The sequence below is a fragment of the Sceloporus occidentalis genome, unplaced genomic scaffold (assembly GCF_023333645.1).
Source record: "Sceloporus occidentalis isolate IW3139 unplaced genomic scaffold, rSceOcc1.0.p SCAF_3, whole genome shotgun sequence".
NCBI classification, from domain to species: Eukaryota; Metazoa; Chordata; class Lepidosauria; order Squamata; family Phrynosomatidae; genus Sceloporus; species Sceloporus occidentalis.
This window is the reverse complement of record NW_028316983.1, coordinates 122,713,094-122,731,923: the sequence shown is the minus strand read 5'-3', so window position 1 is coordinate 122,731,923 and position 18,830 is coordinate 122,713,094. Positions and strand designations below refer to the sequence as shown.

At 44.8% G+C, this 18,830-nt stretch overlaps 1 protein-coding gene across 5 annotated transcripts in view; it reads right to left on the bottom strand.

The window, feature by feature from the left end:
* Positions 1–18,830, bottom strand: part of LOC149316693 (kinesin-associated protein 3) — a 135,186-nt gene that overhangs the window by 55,031 nt on the left and 61,325 nt on the right. For all 5 annotated transcript variants that reach the window (XM_089516048.1, XM_089516049.1, XM_089516050.1 and 2 more), the window contains one exon: positions 7,323–7,435. In XM_089516048.1, the coding sequence (XP_089372174.1) occupies positions 7,323–7,435 (113 nt within the window). The remainder of the gene's footprint in view (positions 1–7,322; positions 7,436–18,830) is intronic.

The following is an 18,830-nucleotide window of genomic DNA, read 5'->3' as shown; positions in this document are numbered from 1 at the left end:
CACGTGAATATTGGATATTGAAAATTGAAAATCTTTTTCATTTCAATGTGAATCATTTTCCAGAACTTTTTGGCCTTTACACAGGTCCACCAAACATGCATATATGTAACTAATTCTGTATTACACTTCCAGCAGAGGCCTTTAGATCCTTTAAACATTTTAGATAATTTATAGGGTGTCAAATACAATCTGAGAATTGATTTATAACAATTTTCTCTGATTTCCACGTTACTAGTATATTTGATCCTCCTCCGCCATGTCTTCTTCCACTGCTCCAACATAATATTTTGATTCAAATCTTTTGCCCATTGGACCATATAATCTTTAACTATCTCATCTTCCAATTCACATTTCAATATCAAATTATAAAATTTTGATATCCCCCCCCTTTTTTGTTCCTCCTTGACCAATTTCTCTAATTCTGGGACACTTGGTGAAATACCCATTAAATTTTTATCCATTTTGAATCTCTCAACCAATTGCTTATAGGCAAACCAGTTGCATGAAAAGACATCCCTAATTATTTCCTCTTGTGTTTTAATGGTTTGAATAGCTTCAACCACTTTAATATCACTATACTGAAACCATTTCTTTTCACTATAAATTTTTCATCTCAGGAAGGCTTCTGCTGGAGATGCCCATAATGGAATTTTAGGGGACCATTTTGTTTTATATTTCATCCATATTCGTAATAGAGTTTTACGAACAAAATGGTTTTTGAAATCTCTATCTACCTTACTCTTATCGTAAAATAAATATGCGTGAAAGCCAAATTTTAGACCAAAACCTTCTGCTGTTAAATTTCTGCTATTTTCCAATTTAGCCCAATCCATCAACCAATCGAAAGCACATGCATAAAAGTACCACTTTAAACTAGGAAGACCTAGTCCGCCTTTATCTGTTCCGTCTTGCAATACTTTTAATTTTATCCTGGGCTTTTTTTTTGCTAGATAAATTCCAATATGTCTTTGTTTCACTCCTGAAAAACCGCATCATTCGTAATAATAGGGGTATTTTGAAATTAAAAAAAATCATTTTAGGGAGTGCTGACATTTTTGTCATTGCTATCTTCCCTAGCCAGGAGATATTTAATTGCTGCTACCTCCTTAGATCCTTTTTTATTTCCTTCCAAGTTTTTTTTAAAATTATTTTCAAATAATTCTGTATTTTTAGTTGATATTGTGATTCCTAGATACTTTACCTGTTTCTTTCTCTGGAATCCTGTTATTTCCACAATTTTCTTTATATCTTTATCTGGAATATTCATTGTTAACATCATTGTTTTAGTTTAATTTTGTAACCCGCCACTTTCCCATATTTCTTAAGATTTTGCATTAGGTGGTCACTACATTCAATAATATTGGATATCGTCAACACCAAATTGTCTGCATAAGCTCGCAATTTATAAACTTCCCTTTTAAGCTTCACACCTTCAATTAGGACATCTTTTCTAATTTTATTCAACAGGACCTCCAAGATTAAGATGAATAACAGTGGAGCGAGAGGGCAACCTTGCCTAACCCCTTTAGTTAGTGTAAACATATTTGTTTTGTCCCCGTTGATTTTTACACAGGCCTCTTGTCTAGAATATATTTTCATAATCCAATTTATAAAATTTTCCCCAGCCTTCATCTTTTTCAACACCCCAAACATGAAATCCCATCTGATATTATCAAAAGCCTTCTCCGCTTCTAAAAAATTCATTGCCAACCTTTCATCAATATTTTTTTTCGTGTATTTCAATCAAATTTATCAAATTTCTAATATTGTCTTTAATTTTTCTATTAGGGAGAAAGCCATTTTGATCTCTATGTATCCAATCCAAGGGACGTGCTAATTCTTTCTCAAATAGTTTATAATATTAATTGGTTAGACGATCAAGACCAGGGGATTTCCCATTTTTTGATCTTTGAATAGCTCCTGACAACTCTTCTAAAGTTATGGGCACATTCAGTATTTGTTTCTGTTCTGATGTCAACTTTTTGATTTCCTGTTCTTCTAAATATTTCTCTATCTCCACCTTCTTTCCTCCCATTTCCTTATATAAATCTGTAAAGTATCTTAAAAAAATCTTTTTGATTTGATTTTTGTCTGTTACCATTTTACCCCCTTCCTTTATCTTGGTTATCGATCTTTTAACTCTTTCTCTTTTCAACATGTAGGCCAGCAGTTTTCCAGGTTTATTTGCTCTTTCAAAATATCTATGTTTCATAAATTTATTTTTCTTATCAATTTCCTCCAACATAAGAATTGATAATTGTTTCTGTATATATTTAATTTCTTTGGGGGCTTCTACATTCCTTGGATCATCTTTCACTTTTCCCCCCATTTCTCCAGTTCCTTATTTAATTTATTTATCTTTCCTTTTCCTTCTCCATTTAATGCTCTTTTGAATTAAACAGCCCCTTACCACTGCTTTGGAGGCATCCCAAACAATATGCACTGGACACTCTTTATGCATGTTTTCTCTAAAATAAGTGAGAATTTGATTTTTAAGTACCACTAAGTTTTTCTCGTCCTTTAAGATATTCAAATTCAGTCTCCAATTATGACTCCTTCTGCCAAATTTCAATTCTAAAGTAACTGGGTTATGATCTGACCACACTCTTGGCCATGTTTTCACTGTCAGAAATCCCCTGCATTCATTTATTCATTTGGGGTTTCTGTCATGAGGATTATAAGTTTAGGGTTTTGTTTAAATATTATAAGGATAAAATAGTAGTGGGTTTGATACATAATGGGTTAATAGAATATACTAGAAGGTGGTAGATTGATGGTTAGCTTCTGTGCTTGCTTGTTAGGATTGGAATGCTACATTGCTAGGGAGTTACCCTGCCAGGCAGAGACCGTTCCTGTGTTGGGAGGGGGAGTTAAACCTAAAGAGTCTATTGCTATTGCTTATGTGATGTTATGGTAATATGTTCATGATACTTTATTATGCTGCTATTATATTTTAGATGCTGCTATGTATGTTGGGTTGTGGGATGATGGGATATATTATTATGTGTGATTATGTTCATAGGCTGTTAAAGTTAATTATTACTTAGTCTAGTTGTGGGGAATATTTATGCTTCAAGGTCACAGGTGCAAGGAAGAGATAAAGCCGTGTGAGAACTTAGTTGTTTTGAGAGTCTGCTAAAGATCCCGGACTGGAGGACATTACATCATTGGGGAGGAGATTCCTCACTGCAGGAGACGGAGTCATCCAATTAATTTGCTTTATTGCTTTATGGGGTGGGTTTGCTTTGTGGGACTATATAAACCATATATTACTATGTAATCTTCATTACATACACTTCTCTTGTATGTAACTCTATTTTCAATAAAGTTGGTACTTTTACAGCCCAGCCTTTTATTGGAAAGGGGGCCTGCAAGCAGGAGCCTGACATTTACTTTGTAGATTTGTGGACTCAAATGAGCCGAAATCCAAAACATATCAAGCCTAGAACATGATCTGTGCCTATCTGAAAAGAAAGTAAATTCCTTAGCATTTCCATATTTAATTCTCTTGCAAAACTGCTAAATCTGTCAAGTCAAAAAAAATCTTTAGGTAGTTTCCCTTGATTTTTCCTCATTACTTTATCAGATGGTCTGTCTAATTTAGGGTCCACCAGTCCATTCCAGTCACCCATCATAACCACTGTATCATAATCCAATAAAATCAGTTTCTCCTTTAATCTTTTATAAAATTTGCCTTTATTATCCAATGGGCCGTAAAGTCCAATCAACAATATCTTTTGTGTATTATATTCCATTTCTACCATAAGATAGTGACCTTCAGAATCATCACAAAACTTTCTTGCTGCATGGTTAGACTTAATGTATATCACCACACCTTTCTTTTTAAACTTAGATGATGCTACAAATTCTTGACCTAGTTTAATACAGTGTAGGTGTTTGGTCTCCCTTTCTCTTATTCTTGTTTCCTGCAAACAACAAACATCCAGATTTAATTTTTGTAAATAATGGAAATTCTTTTTTCTCTTTTGGCGTGTGTTCGATTCCATGTCCCCAATTTCAAAATTTCACGTGGACCCATAATGCATCAAAAGAATATAATATAGCTATCAATTATCAAAATATTCCTCAAATATGTCCTCGTGCTCTCCTCTCAGTTCTTCCATTTCCCCAATTTCATCTTGGTTGTCTAACTGGAACTCCAGATCTTTCAACAAATCTTCTGTCACTCGTTCAAATACATCGTCTTCTCTTTCATCAATTATCCCTTCGTCATCATCTCTATTTTCTCTTATTGCAAGTCGCTCTGGTGCTGCTGTGGCTCCTAATTCAATTCCATCTAGCTCTCCCTCTTCTTCCTCTTCCTCTTCTTCTTGTCCTTTTTGTTTTTCAGGCTGTTTTCCTTGTGCCTCTGCATATGCCTTTTTAGCCTCCAAGTATTTCCTTATAAATATTCTAGCCTACTCAAGAGTAGAAATCTTCACCCTTTTCTTCTTCCACCAGAACGTCAAACCTTTGGGCAATTCCCAACAATATTATATCCTTTCTCTCCTAAGAAGCAATGTTAAATTCATATATTCTCTCACACTGGTGATTTACAATGTGCATCAGAAACGCTCCACCTCTATGATACTCATGAAGATGTTGGAAGCAATTGCTTAGCTGCAGAGGTTCTGAATACTTTCTGTATAGTCTGGTCCTGATAGTGACTGTCGCTCAGCACGTTTTGTCACTATTACAGGCCTCTTCATTCACCTTAGCAGTTTTTTCCTGTTGTTTCTGTACGATCATTTCTCCCTATGTTCAAACAAGAAAGTTTTTGTTTTCTCTGATGTGCTGAAGGGTCTCAATGAGTAGCTAGAATGTGCTGATTTTCCCTTCCAATAGTCACGAGTTGTAGTCGGTGAAATTTTCCAGCAAGAAGACACATTCCACATGCATTGCAGCAGATGACTACCTCCATCACTGCTGTTTTTTCTTTTCATCATTTTTTGTGCAATATCTGTATAATATATCACTGTATGGTTCAAGATTGTTGCCTCACCAAACCCACCTTCCTTTTCATTGAAGCACCTTCAGCAAAGGCTGCTGGGAAAGTACAGTGCCTGGGCGCATTATACGCTGCTTTCAGCATACGCTGAAAGCAGCGCTTGAAGAAGCCGCGGAGCGTGCCGGAAGAAACACAGAAGAAGTATGCCGCCACCACCCCATGCCACCGTGAGCACGAGCCCCATTACTTGTAATGGGGCTCGAGCATACACGCTTTTTCTTTTACGCAGGGGGGTCCGGAACGGATCCCCCGCGTAAAAGAAGGGTGCACTGTATGTAGATGAGCTGCTAAACTCTCAGAACTCTGCCTTCTGGTCCATGGCTTGAAAGCTTGCTGCTTCACCAAACTTAGCTTTCTCTTTGCTCATGGTATTTTCAGCAGATGCTGCTGGGAAAATACACAGATGAGCTACTAAACTCCGATTTCTGCCTCCGGATTGTCCTTCCCACACCTATCCACTTTTGAAGATGAGGAAATTTGCTCTCTTCAGTGTGCTGGGACTTCTCCTTTTCTCCAAGGATTCTCAAAGATGATAGACAGTGGCTCTGAGTTTGCAAATTCCTTTATTACCTTTAGATGAAGTTCCTCTGGCCCTGGAGGAGTCTTATAAGAAACAGTTGTCTTGTGACTGGCTCGAGTGCCACGGCAGGCATTTCTCTAGAGCAGGACCGGAGAAACTTAATGTTGGGGGTAAGCCAGGGCTGAGGACTAGTCTTAGAGGAAGAAGTGCGTACAGAGACAGGGGCAAAATGGTCGAGAGTTGAGGAAAGACATTGCTGAATCAGCAGAATCCCCGAGATTTAGGGAAGAGAGAGATGAAACCAGGGTCAGACCAAGATGGTTAGAGTCAACAGACTGAAGATCACGAAAATGGCGTTGAATAGTATGGTGAGGAGGAGGAGTATAAGTAAGAGCAAAGGAGATTAAATGATGATCAGATAGTGGAAGGTCAAGTGCCAGGTAGTCAGAAATGGTGCAGTTTGCAGCAAGAACTAGGTCAAGGCAGTGACCAAGAGAATGAGTTGAAGAGTTGGAGTGTGGTTGGAGGCCAAAAGAAGCTAGCAGAGAGTTAAAGCGAGATGTTGTAGGGTTATTGGAATCGTCAATGTGGATATTGAAGTCACCTAGGATCAGAGTGGGGACTGAATCTGAAAGAAAGAATGTCAGCCATGATTCATAGTCTGAGAGAAGCTGGTTGGCAGAGCCAGGAGGGTGATAGATAACTGCGACCCGGGGCTGTACAGGAGAAAAGAGTCTAATAGGATGAAACTCAAAAGAAGAGAAATGATAGCTGGGGGAAAAAGATAGAACTTGAAACTGGCAGGAGTTAGATAGCAAGATACCAACCCCTCCTCCTCGACCCTCAGGACGGCTTCTGTGGGTGAAGGAGAGACCACCAAAAGAAAGGGCAGCAGAGGTAGCAGTCTCATGGGCTGGGAGCCAGGTTTCGGTGAGAGCGAGGAGGTTAAAGGATTTAGAGAGAAAAAGGTCATGAATTGCTGTTGCTTTAGGGGCAGCAGAGCGGCAGTTCCAGAGGGAACAGAGGAATGGAAGCAGGGAGACAGGGAGAGGCCGAATGGGGATCAGGTTAGGATAAATGTGTGGAGCCATGGGAAGGATGGGGTTCACAGAGAAAAGAGAGAGGTGTAGCTGGCTCTCTTACTGAGGTGGTAAAGGAGGAACGACTTAGGGAGTTGGGGATGTTTAGCCTGGAGAAGAGAAGGTTAAGAGGTGATATGATAGCCCTGTTTAAATATTTGAAGGGATGTCATATTGAGGAGGGAGCAAGCTTGTTTTCTGCTGCTCCAGACACTAGGACCCGGAACAATGGATGCAAGCTACAGCAAAAGAGATTCCACCTCAACATTAGGAAGAACTTCCTGACAGTAAGGGCTGTCCAACAGTGGAACACACTCCCTCGGAGTGTAGTGGAATCTCCCTCCTTGGAGGTCTTTAAACAGAGGCTGGATGGCCATCTGTCGGGGATGCTTTGATGTGGATTTCTTGCATAGCAGGGGGTTGGATAGAATGGCCCTTGCGGTCTCTTCCAACTCTATTATTCCATGATTCTATTACCATATATCTCCACAACCCATATTTTTCAATGATGTTGCATGCAAGTGGATGTGCTGATGCAGACATGCACACATGGACACCCACTGAATAATATGTGGCTTAAACATTTGCATTGCTTTTCATCTCCAGTGGGGTCCTGCAACCAAACCACAACAGATAAGAAAGTACCACTGTATGTGCTTTATCTCATTTCTACCACATGAAAGAAAGAAATTACTGATAAGACAGAATTGCTTACAATAAACAAAGTTTTGGTTGGCCCATCATGCTGAGAGATGTTCCTGATCATTTTCATCAATAGTGGATCCTTGAATTTCAGTGCTCTCTTCATCAGCATCTTCAGCCCATTTCCTAGGTCGAAAAATATCAAGGATAGAAGAAAGCAGTATCAACCAGTTATGATTTGTATATTAACAAAAAGAAAATCCATTCTGTTTATATGACGACAGAGCTTGGTGAACAGGCTTAGAAAACAGGGGTGTTTCATGGGGGAGTCTGCACCAACTGCACGTTGGTAACCCTATTGAAAGAGAAGGTACAGTAGCTTGAGGCCCAGGGTACGTACACTTCAAATATTAGGGAGAAAGAGGTTTTCCTGGACAGAGTGGAACGGGCTATCCTTGATGGGGAACATGGAGAGGGATTTTTTGGGGGGAGGAGGTCCATTCCCATACACAGGAGGTAGACAGTTGGATGAGTGTGACACACATAAGGAAAAAAACCAGAGATCATTCGGTGAACTTGCATCTGCAGAACCAATTTAAATTCTCTTCCATATCAGGGATGACTAGGGAGAGAAGCAGGGCCAGTCCTCAGCGAAAGTGCAGGAGACCTTGTTAGAATCAGCACACAGAATAGTCACTGCTAAGGCTCAGAGGAGGCGCATAGTGGTCGTGAGAGACTCCTTGTTGAGTGGTACAGAAAGTGTTTTGTGGGCCTGAAAAGATGTCTTGGGAGGTGTGTTCTCTCCCTGGGGCAACAATCCATAATGTGACAGTGAGGCTGACAAGACTTGTCAAGCCTATTCATCATTACCCTTTCTTTTTGGTTCACATGAGAACCAATGATAGAAGGCACAACCTTCAGAATAGCACATGGGATTAAGGAGGTGCTGGATAGGAAGCTGCTCAGATGCATAGGTTGTTATCATAGAATCATAGAGTTGGAAGAGACCACAAGGGTCATCCAGTCCAAATCCCTGCCATGTAGGAAATCCAAATCAAAGCATCCCCGACAGATGGCCATCCAACCTCTGCTTAAAGACCTCCAAGGAAGGAGACTCCACTACACTCTGAGGGAGTGTGTTCCATTGTCGAATAGACCTTACTGTCAGGAAGTTCCTCCTAATGCTGAGATGGAATCGCTTTTGCTGTAGCTTGCACCATTGTTCCAGGTCCTGTTCTCTGGAGCAGCAGAAGACAAGCTTGTTCCCTCCTCAAATGACATCTCTTCAAATATTTAAACAGGACTATCATATCACCTCTTAATCTTCTTTTCTCCAGGCTAAACATCCCAGTTCCCTAAGTCATTCCTCATAGGGCATGGTTTCCAGACCCTTCACCATTTAGTCACCCTCCTTTAGACACGCTCCAGTTTCTCAATGTCCTTTTTAAATTCTGGTGCCCAGAACTGGACACAATATTCCAGGTGGGGCCTGACCAAAGCAGAATAGAGTGGCACTATTATTTCTTTTGATCTAGTCACTATACTTTTATTGATGCAGCCTAAAATTGCATTGGCCTTTTTAGCTGCCACATTGCACTGTTCACTTATGTTCAACTTGTGGTCTACTTGGACTCCTAGATCCCTTTCACATGTAGTCTCATTCAGCCATCTCATCTTTTCTCCCAGTTGCAGCCATGCGGGGACGTATCCATGATTTTGGGAAGGGGGGTTGTCCAGACTAAGTGCCACCATTTTGAGAGGCTAAGAGCCCCCCCCCCAACACAGAAAGAGGATCGAGCGGTTACCTCAGAAAAGGGAAAGTGGAGGGGAAGGAGAGGAGGGGGATGCTCCACTTCAGCGCCGTGCCAAGGGCTCCTCAGGTTCACTCAGGGGAAAGGAGAGGCAGGAGAGTTGTCTTTTGCAGAGAAGGAAAATAAAGCAAGCCGGGGCAGGGAAGTTTTTGAGTTAGTGGAGAAGTTTGCCCTTGGAGTGAAGGGAAGGAGAGGAAAAGAGAAAAGAGGACTTGCTCTCTGGCATCCTCCTCTCAGGGGCTTCCACTGCCCTCGTGCCTTCCCCAGTCTTACTAAATGTTGCCAACAAGCCTCAAAGATATTCCCCAGAATGTACATACAGGCACTTTATTAGTCTTATAAGGTTAAAACTTGTTCAATATTAGCAGCATATTTTTTATAAGTTAGGCCTAAACCTTGACAAAATAATAACAATATAAATGCACATAATATGATAAATGGAGAGCAATATGAAAAATTATTTAAATATTAGTCCTATTTACAGGGTTAAAAACACGGTATCTTTACAAACTTGTCTCAGTGCCTCAATTGTTTGTTGTGGTTTATATTGATTTGAAGTGAATGGATATCTTACCTGATATACGTCCCTTTCCAGCAGAGAAGATCCGAGCATCCTTAATATTGGGCAGCGCCGCCCACTGGCACCTGGTACGCAGGGAGAGACAAAGCATAGACAAAACACACCAGGGGCCTGACCCCACCTCGATGGGCAGAGCGACCCCTAGGAGACCCCAGTCGATGACCAGCCAAACCACTAGGACCCCATCAGACAAAGCTGGAAAACCTCCTGAAAAAAAATGGCTGTTTTGAATTTAGAGGAATAACCGGGTCACCCCTTTAATGCGGCCTGTCACCGACCTGGATGGTTAATGCCAACAGAAGCGCAGGGTGGGGAGGATGCTCGGATCTTCTCTGCTGGAAAGGGATGTATATCAGGTAAGAATCAACGTTCCATTTCCCAGCAGAGAAGGAGCCGAGCCTCCTTAATATCAGGATTTACAAAAGCCACCCACTGCTAGGGAGGGCCTGCTGGCATGGAGGCCGAATCAGGGACAATCTGCTGTAATACCCTCTGGGCAAAGGCCGCCTCAGCTGATTGAAAGGTGTCGAGCTTCTAGTGCTTGACAAAGGTAGAGGGCGATTTCCAGGTGGCCGCCCTACATATCTCTGCTAGAGGTGCATTGGTAGACAGTGCTGCAGAGGTGGTCACGCTCCTAGTGGAGTGGGCAGTGATGCCCTCAGGAGGGCTGAGACTTAAGATCTTGTAGCATGAGGCAATGCACTCTCTGATCCACCTGGCAAGGGTAGAGACCGAGACCTTTTTACCCTTGGACCTCAGCTGAAAGGAAACAAACAGGGCCTCGGACTTTCTGAAGGCCGCTGTTCCCTTGAGATAAATCTTGATAGCTCTGCGCACGTCTAGGGTGTGCCAGATCTTTTCTAACTCTTCGGCTGAGGGCAGGAGGATGGCAGCACAATGTCCTGAGAGGTATGGAAGACCGAATTCACTTTCGGAATGAAAGTTGGATCTGGCCGAAGCAGGACGGAGTCTGGATGGATGAGGCAGAGTTCTTTTCTGGTTGACAAGTGCGCCGATCTCTGAAACGCGTCAAGCTGACGTCACTGACGTCAAAATCAGTGTCTTGAAAGTCAGGAATTTGAGAGGAGCCTCTCTCAGTGGCTCGAACAGATGTATTGTCAGGGTCCTTAAGATCTTATGAAGATCCCACGACGGGAACCGGTTTCTTGTTGGAGGCGCCCTGTTGGAGACTCCCTTGAGAAGTCTGCGAATGTGGGGATGGTTGGACATTTTGGCTGCCTCCTCATGTGGCAGGATGGAGGTGATTGCAGCCACTTGTCTTTTTACCGTGTTAGGGCGGAGGCCCTGGTCAAAACCATCTTGAAGAAATTGTATCAGAGTAGGGATCGAGAACCGAACGAAGTCCTTCTTTTTACATTTGCACCATCTACGGAAGGCCCTGAATGTGTATTCGTAAAATTTGACGGTCGACGGCCGCCTGGAAGCCAGGATGGAATCTATTACTTCTGGGGAGTAGCCATAACTGGATAGCATGTGGCGCTCAATCTCCAAGCATGAAGATGAAGCCAGGCTGGGTCTGGATGGTGAACCTGGCCTTGGGATAGGTCTGGTCTGATCGGAAGAGGAATGCTCTGCGATGACAGGATGAGAATCTCTGAGAACCAAGGGCCATGCTGGTGCCACCAGGATCACTTCTGACCTGGTTCTCTGAATCCTTGACAGCAGCTTCGTCAGCAGCGCGACTGGGGGGAAGGTGTAGAGGAGGCCCGGCGGCCAATGACAGTTGAGAGCGTCTAGGTCTTCTGCTCCCTCAGTCTGGAACCTTGAGAAGAATCTGGGGGTCTTGGCATTTATCGGGGAGGCAAACAAGTCTACGACTGGGCGAACAAACCTTGCCACGATCAGTTGAAACACTTCTGGGTGAAGACTCCATTCTCCGTGGTCTATGTCGGTTCAACTTAGCCAGTCTGCCTTGGAGTTTAACTGACCCTGAAGGTGTTCAGCCTCTAAGGACAGCAGGTTGACCTCCGCCCAGGTCAGGAGGGTCTGGGCCTCGGTCATGAGGGATCGTGATCTCGTCCCCCCTTGATGATTTACATGGGCTTTTGCCGTGACGTTGTCCATCCTTATCATGACCGGCTTGTGGAGAACCTGGTCTTTGAAGGCTAGCAAGGCTAGGCGAATCGCTCTGAGCTCCAGCCAGTTGATGCTGTGAGCCTGTTCTTCTTTGTTCCACCAGCCCTGGGCAAGGTGCGGTCCGCAGTATGCCCCTCAGCCCCGAAGACTGGCATCCGTGGTAATCTGGATTTTGTCCGTCACCCAAATGGGGCGACCCTTTGAAGTCAACCGAGACATCCACCAATGGAGGGACCGACGAACCTTGTCTGGAACCAGGATCATCTTGTGTCTCTTGAGTGCGATGGCCCGTTGGTGAGGAAGGAGCAGCCACTGCAGAGGCCTGGCGTGAAAACTCGCCCAAGGGAGGCAGTCGATGGCCGCGATCATCAGGCCCTGAAGTTGAGTCAACAACAGGAGGCTTGGTCGAGGTGACTTGAGGACCTTCCTAGCTGTTCGCTGAATGGACACAATCTGATTGTGGGGGAGACGCACTGTCCCCAACTGGGTGTCTATCTGAGCGCCCAAATGTCGGATCTGTTGACTGGGATGGAGAGTACTCTTTTCCATGTTGACCAGGAATCCATGGTCCTTCAGGGATTTGAGGATCTTGGTGGTGTTGAGAACGCCCTGGTGGCAGGATTGGGACCAGATCAGAAGGTCGTCCAAGTATGGGTGAACGTGAATCTTGAGTGACCTCCAGTGTGCAACCAGGGCCACCAGGACCTTGGTGAAAACTCTGGGGGCTGAAGCAAGACCAAAGGGGAGCGCCCTGTATTTGAAATGGCGACTGCCATACCTGAAGTGGAGGAAACAACGGGAAGACGGATGGATAAGGATATGCAGACAGGCATCCCACAAGTCCAGAGAAGAGAGAAAATCGTTGGGTTGTAGACTGTCTAGGATGGTCTTGAGCGTCTCCATTCTGAACTTTTTCTTTTGGATGAACTGGTTGACACCCCTCAGGTTGAGGATAGCTCTCTATTTCCCATACTTTTAGGGGACCAAGAAGAAGGTAGAATAGTAGCCTAGTCCCCTCTGACCCACAGGGACCAGTTCGATGGCTTGAAGGGCGACGAGTTGGTCGATGGCTTCCAGCAGGAGGCGATGCTTTTCGTGATCATTGGACTCGGGAGAGGGTGTGAACATGTCGCGAGGGGTATGATGGAATTCTATCTTGTAGCCCTCGCGAACCCTGTCCAGGACCCACCTGTCCGTGGCTGAGTTTTCCCACACATGTCCAAATCCCTGAAGGCGGCCCCCTACTGGAGGGACCCCATCATGACTGTTGGCTTTTTCGTGGTTGTTTGGACCCTCCTCCCAATTTGGGAGAGAAAGCGGACTGATTTTGTTTGGAGAACTTGGAGTCTCCCCAGCGAGGCTTGTTGGATCTGGACTCCCTGGCTTGGAAAGAGTTAGAGTAGGATCGGGAGGGACAAAAGGAAGAACGCTGTCTGAACTGCCTTTTGTCATCCTCCTTTTTGATTGAGGGCAAAGCCTTCTTTTTGTCTTTGCCCTCCACCAAAACAGGTTCAAGGGACTCTCCAAAAAGCTTTGTGCCTAGGTAGGGGGTGAAGGCTAGATTCTGCTTTGACTTGGAGTCAATGCTCCAGTTCTTTAGCCAGAATTGACGTCTAACAGCTATGGCCGCCGCCTGAGCTCGGGCGCACTGTTGAACCGTGTCAAGGGTGCCATCAGCCCCGAAGGTGAGAGTCTTGGTAATTTTGTTGATGGTCTGTCTGACCCTGGTATCTGTGCAGGACAACATGTCCAGTAGATCTTTGGACCACTGGAGAGAGGCTCGCATCACCATGGAGACAGTGGTGGCAGCTCTATTGCTATGGAAATGGTCTCCTGAGTCTTTTTGAGGGCCCCTTCGGCCCTTATATCCTCTGGACTCCTGAGCATGTCCTCGCCATCTCTGGTGAATACGGCCGAGGAGACCAAGGCAGAAACAGAAGCGTCCACCAGGGGGACCTTGAGCCTATCCATAACACTCTGTTGGAGAATGTATTATTTGAGAGTGATGCTGTGGTTGGGCCTACTCGCGGCTGGCCTGTTCCATTCCTCCCTAATAACCTGCATGATGTTGTAGGGGCATGGGATTTCCTCGACTGAAGGGGCTGTGACCGGGAACAGTTCCTCGCCCACCTTGGGGAGGTCAGAATCCTGGCCGGGGGCCTGGGAGGAGGGCAAGCTAATTCCCAGGATTTCTGTGGTCTTTATAATTAGAGGAAGATAGTCCTCCGGTCTGAAAAGCCGAGAAGATAAGAGGGCATCCTTGGGCTCATCCTCCTCTCCCTCGGATAGCTCACCCTCTTCGAGCTCGGAAGCCATGGAGCCTAAACTAACGGACCCCTCATCATCGAATGAGTGGGATGACTGAGGGCGCTTGCGCTTATTGGACTCCTTGGCAAACTTGGCCTGCTTGGTAGGGGGGCGGTTTGACCTTTCCAACTCGGAGACAGAGTGAGAGGCATCCTCCTCCTCTCTGGACTCGGAGGAGGTTCGGTTCAGCGGTGGGGCTGACCGGGTCTCCCTGAGATGGGGTGTGCACCTCTCAGTGGAACTGTCTGTTGACGCCCCCTGGAGGCCCTCCGCGGGGCCGATCATCGGCCCTGGCTTGGGCCTGGCCGGCCCTCTCAGGGGCCGCCTGGGAGCTGGAGGATGAGGAGGCAGACAGAGGCAAGTCGCGGCTGTTGGCCAGCAGGGGGGTCACTGTCCTCCGCGGTATTGCCGTTGCCGCATGGAGGGGCCTCTGACTCGTCACCAACATGGCGGCGCCCATAGGTGTCCACGTGACTGGGTCCAAGACCGCCATCCCGATCCACGTGGCCAAGATGGCCGCCCCCATGGGGACCCACGCGGTTAGCATGGCCGCCCCCATTGGCCTCCACGTGGGGAAGATGGCCCCCCCAATGGCTGGAGGAAAAAATCCGCCCCCTGTGGCTGCGAGCAACACACACGCATCCTACCAGGAGCTAGGCAGGAAGAAGACTGGGGCCCTAGCAGTTTGGCTGGTCATCGACTGGGCTCTCCTAGGGGTTGCTCCGCCCATCGGGGTGGGGTCAGGCCCCTGGTGTGTTTTGTCTATGCCTTGTCTCTCCCTGCCTACCAGGTGCCAGTGGGCGGTGCTACCCAATATTACGGAGGCTCGGCTCCTTCTCTGCTGGGAAATAAGTCTAAACACACACACAAGAAGGTCAAAAAAGTCTTAGGGCTTACAAAATAACAGCAAGTCATATGCTCTCAGCCTCTGAGGATGGCAATGGCAAAACCCGATTTGTTTTACAAAAATGACCCTGTCATTACATGGCAGGTTCGGGCTGGATTAGATGACCTCCCAGGGACAGAGCAGGAGACCCTGGGAGTACCACCAAAGGGAACAGTCGCTGCTAAGCCTCAGAGGAGGCGTGTGGTGGTCGTGGGGGACTCCTTGCTGAGAGGCATTGAACCAGTGGTTTGCAGGACTGAAAAGATGTCTCGGGAGATGTGTTGTCTCCCTGGGGCAAAGATCCGTGATGTGACAGAGAGGCTGACAAGACTTGTCAAGTCTACTGACCATCACTCCTTTCTTTTGTTTCTTGTGGGAACCAATGACACTGCAAGGCACAGCCTTCAGAATATCATAAGGGATTATGAGGCTTTGGGTAGGAAGTTGAAAGAGGTGGATGAACAGGTTGTCTCCTCATCTTTTTTCCCAGTTGAAGGGCATGGTCCAGGAAGAGAGAAGAAAATAGCGGATATAAACAACTGGCTCTGTAGATGGTGCCGCCAAGAATGGTATGGATTCTTGGATCATGGACTGAGGTTCCATGAGGAAGGACTTCTGGCAAGGGATGGGTTGCATCTCACACCAGTTGGCAAAAACGTTTTTGCCAATAGTCTCAAGAATTTGATCAGGAGGGCTTTAAACTGAGTTATGTGGGGGACGGAGACAGCAGGGATGAAGAAATAACCAAACTGTCATAGAGGGAACAAGACAAACAGTTCAAGGACCCAACAGTGGGAGAAAAAAATGTTTGAACAGGCAGCAAGTAAAGGGAACACATAGTCTTAAATGTATCTACACTAATGCACAGCGTATAGGAAATAAGCAAGCTGAACTTGAACTCCTAGTACAACAAAGCAAATATGATATAATAGGCCTCACTGAAACCTGGTGGGATAAGTCTCATGATTGGAATGTAGGATGTTTTCAAGAGAAATAGGCCAAACAGGAAAGGAGGAGGAATAGCCTTATACGTCAGGGACATTTACACCAGTGAAGAGATCCAGGACATTGATCCTGGAAGCCAGGTGGAGAGCATCTGGATAAAAATTAAAGGGGAGGGAAACAACAAGGATGTTATTGTGGGAGTCTACTACAGACCCCCGAGTCAGACGGAGGAATTGGATGATGTTTTTCTAGAACAGATGACCACACACTCAGAAAGGAGAGATGTAGTAGTGATGGTTGACTTCAACTATCCTGATATTTGCTGGAATTCAGCCAAATCCTCAAGGTCTAGCAGATTCCTCACTTGCCTTGGAGACAGTTTCATTGTCCAAAATGTGGAAGAGACAACAAGGGGGCCAGCTATTTTGGATCAGATCCTAACCAACAGGGATGACCTAGTTAATGGAGTGCAAGGGGTGGGATCCTGAGGTGGAACTGATCATGTTCTCCTGGAGTTTGTTATACAATGGAAAGGAGAAGCCAGGCATAATCAGACACGCCTTCTAGATTTCAGGAGAGCGGATTTTAGTAAACTTAGAGAAATACTGGGGGTGATCCCATGGTCAGGAATACTAAAAGAGAAGGGAGTTCAAGACGGATGGGGCTTTCTCAAAAGGGAGACACTGAAGGCACATTTTCAAACAGTTCCAATGAGGAAGAAAAATTGGAGGTGTCTCAAGAAACCAGGATGGATGACTAAGGAACTTTCAACTGAGCTAACTTTTAAACAGAGCATGTATAAGAAATGGAAAAATGGGGAAATCACCAAAGAGGAATTCAAATGAATAGCAAGCACATGTAGGGGTAAAGTCAGAAAAGCTACAGCGCAGAATGAACTCAGGCTTGCTAGAGAGGTTAAAAACAATAAAAAGGGCTTCTTTGGATATGTACGCAGCAAAAGGAAGAAGAAGGAAACGGTACGGCCACTCCGTGGAGAAGATGGCAAAATGCTAACAGAAGACAGAGAAAAGGCAGAATAACTCAACACCTTCTTTGCCTCAGTCTTCTCAGAAAAGGAAAAGAGTGCTCAACCTGAAGATAATGGGGCAGAAGACAGAATAGGGGAATTTCAGCACAGAATAAGTAAAGAGATAGTAGAGGAATACCTTGTTAATCTAAATGAATTTAAGTCTCCAGGACTAGATGAACTACATCCAAGGATATTAAAAGAGCTGGCAAGTGTAATATCGGAGCCATTGGCAATAATCTTTGAGAACTCCTGGAGAACAGGAGAAGTCCCAGCAGACTGGAGGAGGACAAACGTTGTCCCCATCTTCAAAAAGGGAAAAAAGAGGATGCCAAAAACTATTGTCCAGTTAGTCTGACATCTAAACCAGGAAAGATTCTAGAGCAGATAATTAAACAGAGAGTCTGTGAACATCTAGAAAGCAATGCCATCACAAAAAGTCAACATGGGTTTCAGAGAAAGAAGTCATGCCAGACAAATCTGATCTCATTTTTTGCTAAAATTACCAGCTTGTTAGATGAAGGGAACACTGTGGATATAGTATATCTTGATTTCAGTAAGGCCTTTGACAAAGTTCCCCATGACATTCTTGCAAACAAGCTTGTAAAATGTGGGCTAGACAAGGCAACTGTTACATGGATTTGCAATTGGTTGACTGACCGAAGCCAAAGGGTGCTCAACAATGGCTCCTTTTCATCCTGGAGAGAAGTGATCAGTGGGGTTCCACGGGGCTCTGTCCTGGGCCTAGTGCTAGTCAACATCTTTATCAATGACTTGGAGGACAAAATTGGGGGCATACTTATCAAATTTGCAGATGACATCAAACTAGGGGGAGTAGCTAATACCCCAGAGGACAGGATCAAAATTCAAGATGACCTGAATAGACTAGAAAGCTGGGCCACAGCTAACAATATGAACTTCAATACAGAGAAATGTAAGGTACTGCACTTAGGGCGGAAAAATGAAATGCACAGATATAGGATCGGGGACACCTGGCTTAAGGAGACAACATGTGAAAGGGATCTAGGAGTCCAAGTAGACCACAAGTTGAACATGAGTCAACAGTGCAATGCGGCAGCTGGGCCAAAGCTAACAAAATGAAATTCAACATGGAGAAATGTAAGGCAACAGGGAGAAATGTAAGACAGGAGAAAAAAAAGGAAATGCATAGATATATTATGGGGGAATAACTCGCTTGACAACAGTACCCATGAAAGGGATCTAGCAGTCCTAGTAAACCACAAGTTGGACATGAGTCAACAGTGTGTTGCAGCAGCTTAAAAAACCAATGTGTTTGTAGGCTGCATCAATAGAAATATAGTGTTTAGACTAAGAGAAGTAATAGCATCACTCTATTCTGCTTTGGTTAGGTCTCACCTGGAATACTGCATCCAGTTCTGGGCACCACAGTTCAAAAAGGATGTTGACAAGCTGGAGTGTGTCCAGAGCAGGGCAACATAAATGATGAAAGGTCTGGAAACCATGCCTTATGAACAGAGACTGAGAGAGCTGGCTATATTTAGCCTGAAGAAGAGATGGTTAAGACGTAATATGATAGCCCTGTTTAAATATTTGAAGGGTGTCATATTAAGGATGGAGCAAGTTTGTTTTCTGCTGCTCCAAAGACTAGGACCCAGAGGAATGGATGCAAACTATAGGAAAAGAGATTCTACCTGAACACTAGGAAGAACCTCCTGACAGTCGGAGCTGTTTGACACTGGAACACACTCTCTTGGAATCTCTTTATTTGGAGGTTTTTAAGCAGAGGCTGGACGGCCACCTGTTGGGGGAGCTTTGATTGTGTGTTCCTACATGGCAGGGTGTTGGACTGGATGGCCCTTGAGGTCTCTTCCAACTCTATGATTCTATTACTTTTTTCCCCCTATGCTTATACAAACATTGTGATTTATAATAAAAAAAAAGATAGT